At 36.9% G+C, this 19,571-nt stretch overlaps 1 protein-coding gene across 1 annotated transcript in view; it reads left to right on the forward strand.

Annotated features, from left to right (window-relative positions):
- LOC149140443 (uncharacterized) overlaps positions 1-19,571 on the forward strand; it is a 170,451-nt gene that overhangs the window by 77,609 nt on the left and 73,271 nt on the right. The window contains exons 2-5 of the mRNA XM_089446633.1: positions 10,475-10,730; positions 10,861-10,922; positions 11,154-13,054; positions 13,567-13,639. Of these exons, the coding sequence (XP_089302759.1) occupies positions 10,475-10,730; positions 10,861-10,922; positions 11,154-13,054; positions 13,567-13,639 (2,292 nt within the window). The remainder of the gene's footprint in view (positions 1-10,474; positions 10,731-10,860; positions 10,923-11,153; positions 13,055-13,566; positions 13,640-19,571) is intronic.

Consider the following 19,571-nt stretch of genomic DNA (forward strand, 5'->3'; position numbering starts at 1 on the left):
TTGAACCTTTGCCTTTTGGCACACGAGTGACGAATACAAATTTGGGCCCACCAAACTACGGGATGTGGAACTAGAGTTGTCTGACTGAGATATGACATTGAATGCTAGGTCTCATATAACTTTGTTGTATGAGGAGACAACAATAGTTGGATTTTCAATTGGACATGGCAGCAATGCTTCCACTCGTGGAGAGGATGTGGTTCTTAATGACATGGATGAAGACATATTTGATGATATGTAAATGTAATTTATGATGATGTTTTAAACTTTTGAACAATGAACATTGAATACCATAATATGCTATATGATAGTAGACTGTCAGTCATAGTTCATTTTGTACTTTGTACTATGTAGTGTGCATTATTAATTTTGGTGATGCTGTTGTCATGTTGATGATTGAAATTTGCAACATAAGCTTGATGATATGTTGAATCATGAATGTTATAATAATCATTAATGATGATGACATTGTTTATGTTGAATTGATGATGATGATTATGTATTTTTAGATATAGAATCTAGATTCTAAAAGATGAATGGTAATATGATTTTTTTTTTGTTATGGAGGAGAAGACACTAATCCTCTATAGGAGATAACTTTGAAAGCTTATTTCTTTCACTTTTCCTCTTTCTTCTAGGCCTAATCTCCATCAGTCACTTAGGGCATCATTTATCTCACGTTCTAGCCATCAAAAGACTTTGATCTCTTTCCCTCTATTGCGCTGGGGTTTTCTCTAGAATCTCTCCAAATTTCACAAAATTCCAACAGTGGGATCTCTAAGTATTGCAAGCCCTAGATTAAGGATCGATTCTTGTCCTAGGTTTCCCTTGGCTAGTGACCTCATTTGGATCTTTGCATTCCAATCTAAGAAGATTTGTCCATTGATCCTCTTTCCTTCCATAATTAGGTCAAGCCCCTCCTTGGTTGATCAACTCCATACACTTGACCTAGTTTTTGGGTCCACTTGGCCTTGTGTGGTCCCACAACCCAATAACGCCAGTTTCACAATGATCACATAAAAGCCGAGTCTCCATAAAGATCTCTAGGTCTAGGTGTTGAGAAATCTAGGGCATTAACATTAGGTGATTTCTCTTCAATTAGTGACTGCTTGTGAATGCTTTTTACTTCTTTAGATTAGGATCTTCTTCTTCTTAGTTTATTAGTGTTCTTTTTCATCAAACAACGACCAATGCATGAACATAAATAGACAAGAGATACATAATGTAAGCTATCAGCCAGGGCCAAAACCTCTCAATCTCTGAGAGGAAAACCCACACAAATTCTTTTTATAGAGATTCCAATTGACAAATACCAAGATTCAGACCCTTGACCTAGTAGCCTCTCTAAAACCAAGACACGAGTCCTCTACCATTTTCTTGTTCACTCTTTCTCGGTTCCTTCTACTTCATATTTCGCACCATATGTGATGACACCTATTTGTGATCTTTGTGTTTGTAAAGGATATCAAACTTCTCCTACAACAATAACACCAAATTCTGAAGACATATTGCTGAACCATATTTGCTGCCCTTTGAGACACCACCGAGACCTTCCTTGTAACAACAACGAGATCTTGTCACACACGTGACCATCTTGTGCAACAACGAACCTGTGATTCCAACTTTTGTTCCTTTTCTTGTCACTGTAACATCCATCCGAACTTAGATAGAGATCTGAACTGCTGTTGACTATGATCATCCCTAAACAGAACCTCACAGTCCCTTCTCCTTTCGATGAGTGCATCGAACTTATCCTTGCTACTGTCTACTTGAAATCATATAGATATCCAAACCGTGCCTTTCCACTGTCGATTCGAAATGCAAAATTCTGTCTCTGTCACCTGAAAAACTCAGGAAAGATATCTGAAAATTCTGCCTCTGTGGATTGCGCCGAGGTTGCTATTTATAGTGGCTTGTCCGTCATATTAAGCCGACATGTACTTATGAATAGGTTTGTCTCCATAATGGGAAGCCGACATGAGTTTGTCACCTTATCTTGAAGTTGACATGAAGAGAGGACTTTGTGCTTGTCGTTGGAGGGCTATATAGACTCATATATAATTGACACATGCTCAAGAAGAGCTCTTCATACATGACATCGACTCTTTGACTTTAATGACAAATCCTAAAGCTCTCAATGGGAGCCATCTAAAATAAAATCTCTTGCTCATGAAACCTATTGACTACTACATGTCAACGACCCATGGCAGTGCACCCCCTTTTTTCGCAAAAGGGATAGTCCCTGATCGATGTGTTTGTGCCGTCCAACTATCATCATCAACTTGATCATCATCTTATAATGTAAACACAGTCTGCATGTGTATAATGTAAATAATCTCAGCAGATCCATGTCGTGTATGTAACCACCTAGGTAAACCTACTTTTCTGGTGACAATCTACATTTCGGGAGGTTTTTTGTTTCACCGATCCATTCTCAAATGGTCGGCAGAGTTTTCCTTCAGCCTTACGCCAAAGCCGGAATGGATTTTGTCACTGGGATCTTAGGGGAGTCTTAGTGTTCTAGATCGAGTCTATGTAAAAGTGATTTCGGAATAATCCTAACTATTTGGTTAGGTTATTTTATTACAAATTGCTTGATCTGCTAGATTATATTTGTGTCGCATAACTGGGTAGTATGAGGGTCTTTTTCAGATGGGTTTTCCCCCTTGAGATGTAAAAAATGTGAAAATCATGATGTAAAGTGTCCTGAGGGTTGGAAAAATAATTTATCCCCTCATAGGTTAATTAATTAAAATTTTTGGCCAAAATTAATTAAAATCCCAAGCCAAAAATTTGATTAATTCTAGGTCCTAGGTAAATTTAAATTCTACAAAGGCAAAATCCGTTGGTCCTTAAAAAATTAAAGTTTAAGAGGTTCAGGGACTAAGGTAAATTAATTATTTTGCTAAGTTTTAAGCCTTTGGTCCCTGGGGTTAAGTCAAAGTCAAAATTTTGAGGAAATTAATTTAAAAATTTAATTTTTGAATTAATTAAAATGCATTTAATTAAAAAATTCGAATTTCCTCAATAATTTAAAATTTCGACCAATGAGATTAAAAGAAATTTTAATCCTCATCAATGGGCGAGATTGTTTTGACGAGGATCACTTGAACTAACCGTTGGAGTATTTATCTTTAAATAGGAGGTTATTTGTCAGCCAGTCCATCCGATCTTTGGATCGTGTACTAAGCTCTCAAGCTCTCTTGTATACTTTTTTGAATAAATTTAAAAGTCTTTGGGGTTTCAACGTGTTGTAGTGTTCCTCTTCATGAATTTATGGTAATATTGTTTTAATTTCTACTTAATATTATGTGAAAACTATCAATCAATAGCTCTCTTAGAATAATCTGAATACAAGTATCTTATTCAGTTTGTTCGATTTAGGGTAACAATTTTAATTTTGATTAAAGTAGCAGATATCTCTATTTCTTTAGAATTTTATTGTTGTTCTATTTCTTTACTTGATTTGATGGTTGATCTAGTGTTTACAGAAAATCTCTTAGGTTCTCATTGAGCGTTTGGGGATAGTCCTTAGTTGGACCAACCAACTCTCAACACATAATTTCTGAAGAGCCCATTCATATAAGCTTCAGGATTTATCTAACAATAATCTTTTTTCTGCAGGGTGTTTTTGGGCTAGTACTTCTTTAAAATTTCAAAATCTTTTAAATATTTTGTGGAAATTTTGATAGATTTGGCTATTAAGAGCCTTAGATTATCAGATCTGGGAGAGCCTTAGATTATCAGATCTAGGAGCGGAGTTGGATTCATACTCCTTAGATCTGATAGATCTATTATTTATTTGTATAGATCTGTTATTTACTTGTGTAGATCTGAAATTTTTGTAACATAATTTTGAATTTTAACACTTGGGTTTTTTAGATTTTCTCTATTTTTGTACATATTGGGTATTGGGTTTTTCTCTTTTCACTTGTGCAGGAATAGATCTGAGAAATCAACCAAGAAAATTTTCAAATCTGAGCTAGATTTTGACTCAAAGATTGTTTGTAGGAATAGATCTGAGAAATCAACCAAGTAAATTTTCAGATTCGAGCTAGATCTAGACCCTGGAGCGCAAGATCTGGGCTCAAAGATTGTTTGCAAGAATAGATCTGAGAAATCAGCCAAGTAAATCTTCAGATCTGAGATTTTTTCAAGCAAATCTGGGGCTTTTGAGACAGATCTAGGCCCTGGAGGGCAATATCTTGTGCCAAATGTTTTTGCAGGGCCAACCATTAGAGATTTTGCAATAAATCTGAAGATCTAAAGCGAAATATTCTTTTCAGAATAAGGGTTTCAAGTTTTGGGGCTCCTAAGCCCAGATTTGCCTTCTCCTAGGCGAACGCTAGTTCCATTGGGCCTAGTACTAGCTCTCATTGGCCCTAGATTCCCCTTGCTACATTTCTGATTTGAATATTTGATTTTCTGAAGCTAATCATTGGTGGGTTTTTGCAGAAAATTTGGTAAAAATTTGTGTTTTAAGTATTGAATTTTTTTTGGCAACTTGGGCAGGTGATCTTCAATGCATAGGGCCTAAGGGTTTGATCTCTAAACCATCTTTTTCCTCACTGTTTGCTACAACAATCGTATACCTTTCTAATAGTGGTGAAAAACACATTTAAGTGGTTTGAAATTAACTAAAAAGTTGATAAATACATTAATAAGTCATTTATGTTTGATGTGTATCAAGAATTTGGCTTAGATCTACATTTTGGGTCGTTGTTATCTCTGAATAATTTCTGAAGTCTGAATTATAACAGTGGAAAAATTTCATGTGGGTTAGCCTAAAATCAGTTCCTAAGTTGTCTAATACATTAAGGAAATAATTTCTTGAGTTGGGCATTCATCATTAGGCTTATTTCATGTTTTAATTGCTGGCTGTAATAAGTATATCAGATCTGATATAATCCGGAAATGACATTACAACAGGCTGAAAATTTTCGATAATTCATGTGGGCAAGTTTGGAAAAATTTCGGTAAATTTTTGGCATAAAGATATCATTGATAGCTTACTGTTTTCATTGTCATATCGCTGCTGTCGTAAAGTTTTTCTTACTGCTGTCATAAAAATTAATTTTTAAGTACTCTGTCATGGAATTGTGATAAAATGCATATCCTTTGTTTCATAAACTGAGTATTTTTTTGAGCATCTGTTGACATTGATATCGAATTGCAAAGTTGTTTTTGTTCTCTTTGAGCTAAATTGTATCAAGAAGATTTGAAATAAACTGGTGTTTTAACTATAATATCTTCAAGAGTTTATTTTCTAAGTCTTCATCTAAAAAAAAGTGGAGCATTTCATTGGGGTAATTGAGGGCTTTTGCGACATAAGTGTTTTCCCATTCTTGAGTCTAACTTCATTTCATCTTCCGGTGCATTTGCATATAAGTTAACTTTGCATAGATAAAGTTTACTTCCAGGCATAAGCTTGGTCGATAGACAAATAGATCTCCATCCGTCTTTTCTTGAGAAACCTGTTTTAATAGTACTTAAAACGGTGACCTTGCAGTCGTCAAAGCCACAGTTCTCTGCAGTGCCGGAGGCACCGGGTATGTTAGAATTTCAAGAGAGGTATCGTTAATCACACCTTAGTGTGCTTCCCCTGATCTTCTCTCTGCCAATTATTACGAAATCAGGCTCAACACAAAAAGGATTGAAGAGTTCACATTTAAATAGGCATTTAACTAAAATTAACCAAGATTCTTGCATCTCACATTAGTTTTAGGATCTGCATTTCATATAAAATAGTCATTCATCTAAGCAACAGTTGCTAATTGATTACTTGGTCTTAATTTCCCTAGAAAGATCGTTGACTCCATAAGGCACAGGTATCAATCGTTTAAAATCTAATCAAATCCTATAAGTCTTGTTAAATCTTAACCAAATACTTGATCACTTCAATGTGTCTCCCGAACTGGTTGGTTCCCAACTAGTTCTTCTTCATTCCAATTTTCCATAGGGTCTACCCCCCTTAGCCTGTTGTAGGGAGATAGCTTAAACAGAGAGATTGGGGATCAAGGTGACAGCACCCGATCTGAGCCGTTGTCGTGGTGCCTAGACATTCTATGCGACAACAAAACCCATGAAGCAAGTCTTACAATAATAATTTTATTCTCTTCTTTTCATCATTTACGAATATCATAATTACATGTCATTATGAAGACCGAGCCTTATTACACTTTTCAACACTCCCTCTTAATTAGGGTGGTATTCATAATGGTACTTGGTCATTTTCAATCTGTAGAATTTCTCATAAGAAGAATCAGATTGGTAACCCATCTATCTAACATCATATTAGCCAACATTGTCACATAGCAAGGCCTTGACTAACAACTCGATCCACATGATCAGATCACAATGTTGGCGAGACCAATGATTCATAGACACCATAATCATTATCTCTCAAGGTACATACTCCACTCGGGTGGTCACAGAGTATGACCTACTTTGGACTATTCTTATCTTAGATAGCTAGTCCTCAAAGAATATCGGTCCACAACTACTCTTATCTTGGATGCCCTATCTCATCCTCAAAGAGTATCAAATGCCAGATGGTTACCCAATCCTCCATTCTGTCTTCTCAAGTGAAGACCATAATGACGTGTCTATCTCTCCCTCTCAATTAGGGAGGACATATCAATTCCAATAAAGGAATGTACTCATTCCTACAGAAGGAATGTACCTAAGCTCCCTCTTGGCTTAGGAATTTCCAAGTTTCTTCTGAGTAAGAAACTTATTTTCAGGCTCCCTCTTAATTAGGGACCTATAATAGCTCCTTAACTAGCTGCTTGAAGGGGTCCTTCCTTTGATGTCATGAAATTTTCTTTGTTAAGGAGTCTTCATCTTTTGTGGCTTCTTCATAGGACATCGACCATCCATCACTTTCATCCGTGGGTCAATCATGTCATTATTCCTTTCATCAGAAAGTGATCTATTAGTCTTTGTCTGATCTTGCTTCGTGTCATGCTGCCTTCTTCATGCCATATTTTCCGGAAGGATCTTACATCCTTTTGTATGGTCCTCTCGAAAGTCATCCACAGTTCTTCCCTTTGGTAGTCTCGCATAAGCCCATCCAGATATTTGTTCAAAATAAGAAATGAACACTTAAATCAGACTTACCTTCGTGATGGTCTTTCATCATGACATCTTCCAGTAGGTATTAGCATCCTGCATACATGTTGACACATCTCCCAAAGATATCCATTGTCAAAGGTCTCCATCTTTTTCAGAGTTCCATCAGAGTCTTCATATCTTTCTAGGAGATTTCCTAGTCAAATATTCTAGTCCTCGGATGTTGATTGCCTTTTCCATGATTGCATAGTCCATGATCTCTTCCTCTTGTCTTCACACATTTCATTCTTAAGAACTTCCCATCAGAGTTCCTCTAAATTACTGTCAACCACCTCTTTCTTCATATGAGGACATATTATGTTGATTTCATCTAGTGTGACCCATGCTTTCCGACAACCTTTCATAGGAAGAGATTCCTTTTCTTTGATCATGCTTCTCAAGATCGAGCAATGATCCATGTTACCTGTAACCATACGACATGACATTATAGTATTGAATGTAAACATACATACCTCATTTACCTTTAGGTCATCTAGGCTTCTCTCAGTAGCTTCCTTGATTGAAAAGATCTTCAACCCCTTTATCTGCTACATTTCTTATGTCATCATACCATCATCCCATGAATTTCACAAGTTGGAGTTTCTGATGAGACGCTTCCTCTCTAGATCGGTGAACCCTTTGATGAGGATTCCATCAGAGAATCTTGAGGATCTTTCATATCCCTACCCAACATATGTTTCCTTTTGACTTTATGTATGATGAGACTTGTCCTAGATGACTTCTTCCTTTCCTTCAGTTTCCAATGAACATAAATAGACAAGAGACACAGAATGTAGGCTACCAGCCAGGGCCAAAACCTCTCACTCTTTGAGAGGAAAACCCGCACAAATTCTTCTTATAGAGATTCCAATTGATGAATACCAAGACCAAGACCCTTGACTTAGTAGCCTCTCCAAGACCAAGACACAAGTCCTCTTGCATTTTCTCATTCACTCTTTCTCGGTTCCTTCTACTTCAGATTTCACACCATATGTGATGACACCTAATTGTGATCACTGTGTTTGTCAAGGATATCAAACTTCTCCTCCAGCTGTAACACTGAATTCTGAAGACATATTGCTGAACCATATTTTCTGCCCTTTGAGACACCACTGAGACCTTCTTCCTTGTAACAACAACGAGATCTTGTCACACACATGTGACCTTCATCTTGTGCAGCACGGAACCTGTAATTCCAACTTCTGTTCCTTTTCTTGTCTCTGTAACATCCATCCGAACTTAGACAGAGATCCGAACTACTGTTGACTAATGATCATCCGACCTTCTCCTTTCGGTGAGTGCATCGAACTTATCCCTGCTACTGTATACTTGAAATCACAGAGATATCTGGATTCTGAACTGTGCCTTTCCACTGTCCATCCAAAATGCAAAATTCTGTCTGTGTCACCTGAAAAACTCAGAGAAAGATATCCGAAAATTCTCACTGTGGACTGGCCGAGGTTGCTATTTATAGTGGTCTATCTGTCATATTAAGCTGACATGTACTTATGAATAGATGTGTCTCCATAATGGGAAACTGACATTGTTTTGTCACCTTATCTTGAAGCCGACATGAAGAGAGGACTTTGTGCTTGTCGGTGGAGGGCTATATAGACTCATATACAATTGACACATGCTCAAGAACTCTTCATACATGACATTGACTCTTTGACTTTAATGACAAATCCTAAAGCTCTTAATGGGAGCCATCTAAAATAAAATGTCTTGCTCATGGAACCCATGCAGCAAGTCTTACAATATTAATTTTATTCTCTTCTTTTAATCATTTACAAAGATCATAATTACATGTCATTATGAAGACCGAACCTAGTTACACTTTTCAACACTAGGAACCATTTTGACAAAGCATACTCTCAAAACATAGCCCTAAGGATCCTCTTGGACCTTCCTAGAGAGCCCATCACCTTGCTTCTAAAGCAAGCAGCCCATCTAATTGAGTCTCTCTGGTGAATAGGCCTAGGAATAACCTCATTACCTTATCATTGATCATATATTTCTCGTGATTCCATCATACCGGCTCTCCTCCCGTCAGTGAAAGTCCGTAAAGAGCAGGGAGCCTTAGCTGAGGTGACAGTGGGCTATCGCTCCATTGTTGCTCTTGACCTAGTAGTTGCCCTATAGGACCCTCTCCTAGGATCCCTGCTAGTTTGAGCGGTAACACTGCCTTTTTCAGTGATAGATGCACCAACGAGTTTAGACTTTATGCCATGATGGGAGAAGGAATTTGTATGCATTTGAGATTAAGGGCATACAATACTACATGAATCATCATTATAGAATGATGTGCTTGGAGAAATGCCCCTCTTTGGCTCAATATCCTGGTCAGCAATGTCTTTCAGCCGCCCTCTTCTTTGATATGAGGACCTCCTATTGGAAGATACTAGGACTGGAATAAGATAGCCTGGTTTGCTAGCCAATCCACTATTTTATTGTAGGATCTTGCCACATGTCAGAACTTGATATTTTTTAAGCAATTCCCTGCTTGGTGAATCCAAGTGACCTTGCTTGCCATTTGCTATGTGAGAGATGAAATATTTTGCAGTAGATATGATTGATGATGAGCTTTGAGTTCCCCTTATAGACGACAACCTTTTTACATCTCCTTCCTAGTGCTTCTGTGTTGCCTAATACCAAGCCTTCAATCTCTGTTTGGTTAATAGATTTGATATCCAAGAGTTTGTAAGACATGCCTAGAATATGGCCATGCTTATCCGTAAGCAGATCCCATGGCCCTTCTCGACCTGGGTTTCCCTTGGAAGCTCCACTGAAATTGAACTTGACCCATCCCACTGGAGTTGGCCTCCAACGCTGATTGCATGCTTCATTGCTTAACCTCTACCTGTTAATGAAAGTGCAGCATGTGTCCAATAAGTAATTGACATAAAGAACAAATTGTCGGGATGTAAACCAAATTATTTTGCAAGCTATTTGATGTTTAGCTTGAAAAGGTGCATAATGTAACTTTTGTGGATTGAGTATGTGGAATGGTTTGAGTTATAATCTGAGGGGCTAACACTGTTTGAGATTTGCTGAAATGTTACTGGCAGTTTCAACTTTTCTGGTTTTCCAAATTCTTTATATATGTTTGTTAGTCTGAACTTGTCAGAGGGATGAAGATTTCCATTTTTATTCAGTTATACTCTATTGTTTTGTTATTACATCCTTGCAACAAAGAGATGAAATGTTGAGATGCAGATATCTCTGAGCTGTCAAATATTCCATCAATTGTGTTGTGTCCACATGTTGATTTTTGCAAAATTGAAAAAGTTAACCTGGACTAGTGCCTGGGCATGTAAGAAAGATAGTTAACCGGAAGCTAGTAACAGGGCATATCTGATTGCAGGTTTGTCGGTCTGAACACCATTTGGTGGATGGTGAGGATCAATGTACGTGTACTTTCAAGGTTCTATGGCAAGCTGGTCCATATGCAAATCAAAGTACCTCCGTTTCCTGTGAGAATGTCTGCTTGTTGACTGCGGGAAACATTGAAACTCATCCTATCATTAATGATTTTGTAAAGTTGGTGGACGAAAAATTGAACTCTAGGACACAATCTATTGGTAGGAATACTTCCAGGAGAAAGATAACCAATAAAAAAGGTTTGTGATATAAAATTGCTATTCTGTGTTTATATATAAATGTATATAATTTTTTCCACTAAAATTCAGGCAAGGTTTGATAAAATATATGTGGGGCTGAGTGTTTACCAGCAGTTGGTATGTATTGCAGGAAGAAATGCAACAGACTTAAAAGATAAACAGGCAGAATTAAGGGAGAGAGCAAATGGAAAAGTAAGTATTATTGATCTCCAAAGCATTTATTTAATAAATTAGCATGAGAGAGCTAAGTTTAAAGATGTCTATAAACAGCTCATGGGTTGTGAGACCCCTAATAGCAGAAATGAGTTGTTTTTGTCTAGTGCAAAAGAGAGAGGCAGTATAATTCTGATGAGATTAGTCCGATAACAGTAATGCTTGGAGTTCTTGGACATTGACAATGATGTGTTGCAAACTTCTCTACAGGTATCTGATCATTCTTCAGGATCTCTATCATCAAAATCTAAGATAAAGGAGAAGAAAGCTGAGAAGGGGTTAAGCGTCACAGAGAATGTTCTCACTGGTTCTGACCCCTTGCTCAAAGAACCAGCTGCCAGTGATCATGAGCTTAAAAGTTCTGTTGAAAGTGAGTCTGACATAGGCTCTGAAACAAAGAGTTCGAGGTGTTCACATAAAGGTACTACGCTAAGGAAAAATGTCAAATTTAGTGAAATATCAAGGCTACAAGAGGATGGTGATATGCACAGGAAAGAATTTTTTCCACCCGAAGCACCAACTTTATCCTCGGTTAATACAAATTTACAACATGAAATTCTACCAAAGAATAGCAAGGAAGCTACTGTTGATGCAAAGCTTCTTGGTGAATGCAAGGAAACACATCTCAATATAGTAAGAAAGGAACAAAACCCTAATCTTTCCAATCTGAATTCAGTGCCAGGTAAGTTACAAATAGAACATACATGCACTGGCTCTGTGTCATATGCTATGGGTGCTATAGATACTGTTGGTAGAACAGATGAGAGATTTGGGGAGTTGGATGATAGTGTAGGGATTATTGAAAATGTAAGGCCTTGCTATAGTGGCAATCTTCAGGCAGGGAATTGTGATAACCTTCTTAAGGAAAGTAGTGAACATAACGTTGTTCACAATGGCATTGATGAGCCTTCATCCATAAATGTTGACTGTGGGAGTTACAAGAGTGAAATAATAAGCAGACCGTTGACAATGGAAGAGAATCAGAAAGGTCAAGAAAATTCACAGGATAAGGGTGGTAAAAAAAAAATCCCTGCTTCTTGGGGTAGGGTTAAGAAGCAAAAGCACAGAGTCAACAAAATGCTTGTCAGTGAAAGACAAGTACAGGACAATATCAGGAAAGGTAATCATAAAAATGCCTTAGAGGACATCTTACAACCTACTAATGATTCTAATAGAGTTGCTGCTTTACAATCAAGTTCAACAACATTAGCTCCAAAACCTATAGATTCAAGGGACCCTCCTGATCGCTTTAGAGACTTGAGTGGAGTTCAACATCAGACTATGCAGAATATTGAAGAGATTGGAAAGGATGTAGACGAGGACAGACTGACTCTGAAACAACTGATAAACAATGACGTGCAAACACCTGAAATTTCACTTGGTCCAGTGGACACTGAGAAAGGGGAATCTGTTAATGTTGCCACTGATGCTTTAAGAACCAGCTGTTTGACAGATCCATCTATGAAGTGTAACAAGAGAAAGGATCCATGTGATAGTTTTAGAGACTTAAGTGATCTTCAAGAACAATCTGTGAAGAGAAAGGATCCATGTGATAGTTTTAAAGACTCAAGTGATCTTCAAGAACAAACTGTGAGGACAGAAGAGCATGCATCCAAGCGCAAACACTTTGACTCTGAGTTAAATCCATCAAAAATGCTGCATGAAGCAGTGGTTATTTCATCTGACAGAGACAATGAAACTGTTTATGAAAGTAAGGATACCAGTAGGCAACATTGTAATCAAGCTCATCTGCAAGAGCTCTTAGCTATAAATGTCGATCCAGTAAGGAAGTTTGGTTCAGTTACAGAAGACAGTGAACAGCCAAGCCATGGTCATTTTAGTAATGCTGCTAAAGTTGAGGTCCAGGAGAGACGGTTTTCTTCTTCAGAAGTTCTTGTTTTGGATAATCTAGAAAAAGATGTATCATGTTCTGATGTGATAAAGGTCATGTCTGATCTGACTTCTGGTATAGTTCAAGTTTATATTGTCCCATGTCTAAATTTTGAAAAGTTTACAAGTGGGTTCGTATTGTTCCATGATCGTCAAAGTTTGATGAAGGCATATGCTCGTTTGCAAGATGACAACTTTTTTGTTGTGTCTCCAAATGGAAGGTATGTGATTCTTTATCATGAATGGCTTCTATGCGTATTTGGCTACATTTTAAATAAGAGATTGTTTGTTTAAAGACTCTTTCAAAACAAAAAGTAGCTAAACTGAGATTGTACTTGCTTATATAACCTAGTGTGATGCTTTAAAGTTTTTTTCAACTTTGAAACTTAACGATAAAGATTCTTGATATGTTTCTGAAATCCTTTATCAGTAAATTATTTCAATTCTTATGTCTATATAAGTTTGTATTTGCTTTAGTTGTATAACCAAATGCAGTGCTTAAAATTTGATTTGTTAACTGCGTGCTTGCTTTGGTTGTGAACAATTCTGAACTCTCCTGATCTTCTGTTCTTCCAAACAATTACATATCACATATTTTGGTACCATGATATATCCTTTCAAATGGAAACAGCTTTTATTCCTACTAAGGGAGCTGTTGTGTTTTGCTTCGTAAGCAAATTGCAATTTGCAATTAGCACAAAATGGATACATAAATATTGTCTGTATTTTGCAGGCCCTGGGTTGTGCTTGATATTGAGGATAGGCTATCTGATGGCATTTTTGAACATTTTACAGTAAATTCCAAGGTAATGCTAATGTCTTATTTTTTTTCCCTTAAATTGGATTTTGTTTGATTTGATTTGTAAACAAAGTGTCGTCAACTTTATAAACTTTATTTTAGTGCACTCAATGCAGGTCTGAAACTCTAAGGTTTCTTATTTGTCATTTTTGAACCATTTAAATAGGAGAAGGTTTGAGGTGGTAAAAATATGGTATATATAATTAAAATACATGTGCTTAATTTTTGTCAAGTTCAACTAAGAAGTCTGTATGTAACATTTTCTGTCATAAAAGTTATAAGAAAAGTCATTTTCAACCTCATATACAATGAGTTTGTTTTAGTGGAAAATACCAAAGTTAGTGAGGGTGCAGGTGTGCTAGTTTTAAACTTTGATTGTAGAGTATGTGTGTGTAATGCCCTTTATGGATTAATTGTCCACGGGAGGATGAAATAGCCTATCCAACCCCATAGGCTATAGTCTTGATGAAGGGGGGAAACCCAATTATGCAATGTTTGGGGCAACATTGGGTAAAGTTTGGGTCGGTTGGGGCAAAAAAGCCCAAATTGGGGGTTGCACTTGCAACCCCTCATATGTGAGAAACCCCCTAATGGAATCTATAAAGAGAGGAGAGTTGGAATCATTTTAGATTGGAATATATCTGATTTTCTTGAGTCTGAGGCTTTGAGAGTTTTAAGACCCCTTCTTGATTAGTTTCAGTGGAGGTGATCTCACCCTCGCTAATCCTTTGTCTAGTTTTAGTGGAGATGATCCTACCCTACCTAAACACCTTTTTTCACTGTTCTGGCACAGCATTCTTTCATAAGCAGCTTGGATCTGTCTGGTTTAGCAAGGAAAATCCACACTGTGGCTTATTTTAGAGCACCAGAAGTCTTCCTAGGATTCCAATCACAGTCTCCTGTGCAATGCCTTTTTGTGATCTTTTTGGGACGCACTGAGGGAAAATTGAGGACAGCAAGGCCCCTATTCCCAGAGTGTAACTTCCCCTTTTTGTTTGTTTGTATAGCCAGTGAACAAGGATTCAATCCGTAGACAGTCGAAGTGCAAAGGGACAACATAGCGGTGAAAAAACAACGAGACAACACTGTGGGACCACAGGCTGCTAGTAGTTGCAGGGCTGCAGGCTGTGGACAGCCGCAGGGCCACAACTAGAGCTGCAACTGTAGGGCCGAAATATGCCTGCAGTATAATCAGCCGAAACAACAGATTGCAGCACACAGGACAGTGGGGAAACCTGAACATTGAAATTCCTGTTATATACCCTACTTGACAGCGAAGCAGGTATTTGAATAGCACAGTCTAGCTGGCAATTGCTAGGGCGCCTGAAAGTTTTCGGTTTAGTAAATAGTGAGTTGGTAGCAGTAGCAGAATTGGATTTAATTAGTACTAGTAGTGTTTCATGTTATTAGGGTTGTCCTCATTGTTGCAACAACCCTAGGGTGAACTCATTTAATAACTGGAGTTGTATTGGTGAATCTTTGTACTACTGCTGTTATGTGGAACTGCCATTGGTAGAGAACAAAACTATTGGATTAGTCGTTAAACTGTACTATTCCAAGTCATTGATGTGTTTTGGAGTTTACTGCTCAATTACAGTGTTATGTATTCTATATTATCCCTGTCTGAAATTGAAAGGAATTCTGTGAAAAGCAACACAATTCATCTTGCAAACCCTATAACCCTGAGGATAAAAATTACCCTAGTACACTACTGTGGTATCAGAGCTGGTTCACCTTGCCAGCCTGTGAGTAATTGAGTTGATGTTACGGACCCAGGGTCTTCAGGTAAGGCTTAATGGAGAACGAATAGTTTTGGGAAAAGGCCGAGCAAACCTTGGTTGCTCAATGGAGCAACACCAATAGGTGATGTCTTGGCTTCTTTCCCCTTTTGGGATTAATGCAGATATCAATCACCATGTTCATAGCACTGGGATCAAATTGCAAGGATCAGAGATTGCAAAAGATTACAAAAGACAAAATTCAACTAGTATTTCAATGAAGAGACAAAATTTTGAATTATCATGCTTTGATTAATCATCTCAAATCCACATCTCTTTTTGGGTCAATCCCATCATTAGGGTCAACTTCTGCATATGAATCAAGGACGCCTGTTAGAAGTACTCAGTCATTTGGAATGTTTCAATCTTCAACACCAATTCTTGGCCAAAGCACTCCTGCTTTTGAGAGCAACCTGTTCTCTAGCAGCACATCAATAATGATGTCACAGAGCAAGCCAACAAGCCTTGTACAATTAACTACTTCCATGTTCAATGCCCTTCAATCACCAAATTCTTTGTAGACACGGTGCATTTTCAATGAAGAGACAAAATAATGCAAGAGACAAAATTGAACTAGTATTTCAATGAAGAGACAAAATTTTGAATTATCACGCTTTGATTAATCATCTCAAACCTGCATCTCTTTTTGGGTCAATCCCATCATTAGGGTCAACTTCTGCATATGAATCAAGCACACCTCTTAGAAGTAAACAGTCATTTGGAATGTTTCAATCTTCAACACCAATTTTTGGCCAAAGCACTCCTTCTTTTTAGAGCAACCTGTTCTCTAGCAGCACATCAACAATGATGTTGCAGAGCAAGCCAACAAGCCTTGTACAATCAACTACTTCCATGTTCAATGCCCTTCAATCATCAGATTCTACCTAGACACAGGGTGCATTTTCTTTTGGTAATTTTGGTCAAGCACAAGCAGCTGCTTCTGGTGTTTTTGGTGGCACATCAATTCTAGGTTTTGGGCAGGGCACCTTTGGGAAACCCGCACAACAGAATATAATGGCTACCACACCCGTGACTCCCAAAATTCAACATGCACTTGAATTGAAGGATAATGGCACACAACAAAAAGCAGTCAATGATTTTTGGGCTAACTGCAGGAAAGACAGGTCAGGTGATACTGATGGTAAGCCCAAGACAGAAAAACAAAGTACAAAAGAAGCTGAAGCAGGGGCAAAGGCATGCCCAAATAACTGGTCATAGCTATACCCTCCTAAAAAGGATAAAGGACATCAATCTTTTGAATTTGGTGGTATGGGCAAAGAAAAATCTCTGCCTCACAGTAGCAATGGGGCTCAAAACAAGTCTGGAAATGGTGAGAAATATGAACCACGTTTATTAAGGAAACAAGATTCAGCCTGTAATGCTGAGTCCCAGCGTTTGGTTGATGAGAACCACGAGTTAGAATCTCTGGGTGTCTTAATGGAGGAGAAGATGTGAAATTTCCTTAAATGCACCAACTAGAGTTTATTCTTCTAACTGATTAGCGGCTTATTTGTTTACAACAAATAACGAATAAATCACTAATGCATTCTTCACAATAAAAATAGGTTGCGGAATTATAAATCAGGAACTGAGAAATAAATGTGTTGAAATATGTAACTAGGTTTGGTCTTCATAAGGACATATGTAATCATGATTCTATGTATTTATTGTAAAGAGAAAAATAAATTTATTATTGTTGTTCTTGAGGCATGGGTTTCATGCTCTAGGGAAATTTAATTTTAGGTCAAGCACTTGTTGAGTATTTAAGGGCTTGTCATTTAGTCATTAAGTCAATTTAGTCATTGTCATGTGTTGAAGACCCATTTGGGCATGTTACATATTGTAAAAGAAATTTTTATTTGAGTGAAAGACCCTCGAAGATCTCGTCATAGTGCAATGACCAAGTCGGCGTTCAAAAGTGAAAGTCGACCTATCTAGAAGGACAAATCGGCCTATTTGAGGACTCCAGGAAGACTATATATTGGAGCACTCGGCCTCACTCAAGAGAGCTTCCATCGAGCAAAAAAGAAGTTCGATCAAGGTAAGGAGACCAAAAGAAGTGTGGGGAAGAGGAGATAAAACAAGCAGAAGAAAATCAGAATTTTTGGATTTGTTTTGGGCTATATTCCTCCACATGTGCGATGTTTAGAGCATCACCTTGTTGCAGTGAAGACTGAGTTGTAGGAGTCGAGATTCCAGTAAACAAGAAGCCTAATTTGCAAGTCGAATTGACAAGGAAGAGAAGACAAGTCAAGTGAAGGAGAAAAGAGGCAAATTGATCCTTATTCCAGCCACACGTGTGAACTAGGGTTTTTGCAGAAGAGGCTGGAATTGTAGTCTTGCAACAAAGAGCCAAAATTCTGAAGAAGGGCCTAAATCTAAAGTTGTGAAGCAAGTTTGACCAGTGTTGACTTGGAGGAAGAGAAGCACATCAAGGAGAGATTTTGACTTGGTCTTGAAGGAGCCTTGGTCAAGGGTCAAAGGTCTCAGAATTTGTCAATTGAAGTTCTATAAGAGGAGGAGTTCTTGTGGGTTTTGCTCTCAAGAGGAGAGGTATTGGCCTTGGCTAATAGCCTACATTTTGTGTCCTATTGTATCATTGATATTATTGTTTGGTAGATGTTTGATGATAGAGAACACTAATAATAATAAAGTGAAAGAGGAAGCTAATCAAGTTAAGTAAAAGTACATCACAAGCATTTATCCTATGTTACCGGATCCGGCAGGCAGAGGGCCAAGATCCACGGATCCACGGATCAGATCCGGATCCGGATACGGATACACCTGGAAACGTGGGAAATACGGCACTGTGGCGGTTCTTCATTTTACGGAAACGGATATCTTGTCCCGAAACGGATCCTGAGACTGTATGTCAGAACCGCCAAAATGAAACAGAAAAATTTAACACACTTTAGGTTTGCGGTTGTGGTTTTAAAAGTTAAAACAGTCGAATGTTTTTAACTTTTTATATTGCATTGTTATTTGAATCGAGTTTGCATTATATACACTGTGACCACCCCATCCAGCCGCAGTGTAGACAGCGACGCAAACAACAGCGTAGACAGCCAACTCGACCATTCGGCACCACCAACTCGACGGCAGACAACGCTAGACTATTCATGTTCCTGTTCCTGTTCCTTTTGGCAGTGGGCTCAACCGCTCAAGCTTGTCGGCACCACCAACTCGGACAGCTAGCACATAATAAATATTATGGGTAAATGGTTATATATATTATAACAAAACATCGCGTACACTATGTTATATACAAAACATTACATACGGTTATCCCTAACCATTTGTTATGAACAAATATTATATACGCTGTCCCTAATTTATATATGCTATTAGCCTATCTAATATTTAATATTTATATATACGCTATAAGCCTATATCCAATATCGTATGGAAATCTCAAATCTGAGCGTATATATGATATGTTATTATTTATATAATTTTAATAATTATTATTATAAATATAATTATATTATATAACCGTTATTATAAATATCAATGCCATTTTTTTATTTAAATTAGTAGTGTTTAAATTTTAACATTCAACTATTCAGATTTTAATATTTTATTATGATGTATTTTAATTGTGTATTTAGATTTATATTTATTTTATTATGAAGTGTTAAGAAAATTTCAAAATTATTTGTTAAATTTTAATGTATTTTATTTTTTTATTTTTATTAATTAATTTAAAATTTAAAACGATATATAAAATTTATACAAATTTCAAATATATATATATATATTTCTTTAAGTTTAGTTTTGTCTTAATAAACTTAAAATATAGGTATGTATTTTTTAAATTATATTGCTTTTTATTTATAATTTAGTTTTTATTTATAATTTAGTTTTGACTTATAGATTGGAATTTGAGCATATATTTTTTATTTTAAAATATTTTTTTTTCTAATTTTTATTAATTAATTTAAAATTTAAAATGATATATAAAATTTATACAAATTTAAATATACATATTGATATATAGATATAATTTTAAATTTAATTTTGTCTTAATAATCTTAAAATATAGGTGTGTGGGCATAAACTAATGATGGTGTTTTATAAATGCAAACTTAAAAAACAACAATTTGTTAATTTGAAGAGATAATTAAAGATGAACTTGAATATATGGTAAAAGCACAAAATGAA

This window comes from Pinus tabuliformis, chromosome X (genome assembly GCF_031772625.1).
Source record: "Pinus tabuliformis cultivar Carrire ecotype Pingquan chromosome X, CPIR1, whole genome shotgun sequence".
NCBI lineage: Eukaryota > Viridiplantae > Streptophyta > Pinopsida > Pinales > Pinaceae > Pinus > Pinus tabuliformis.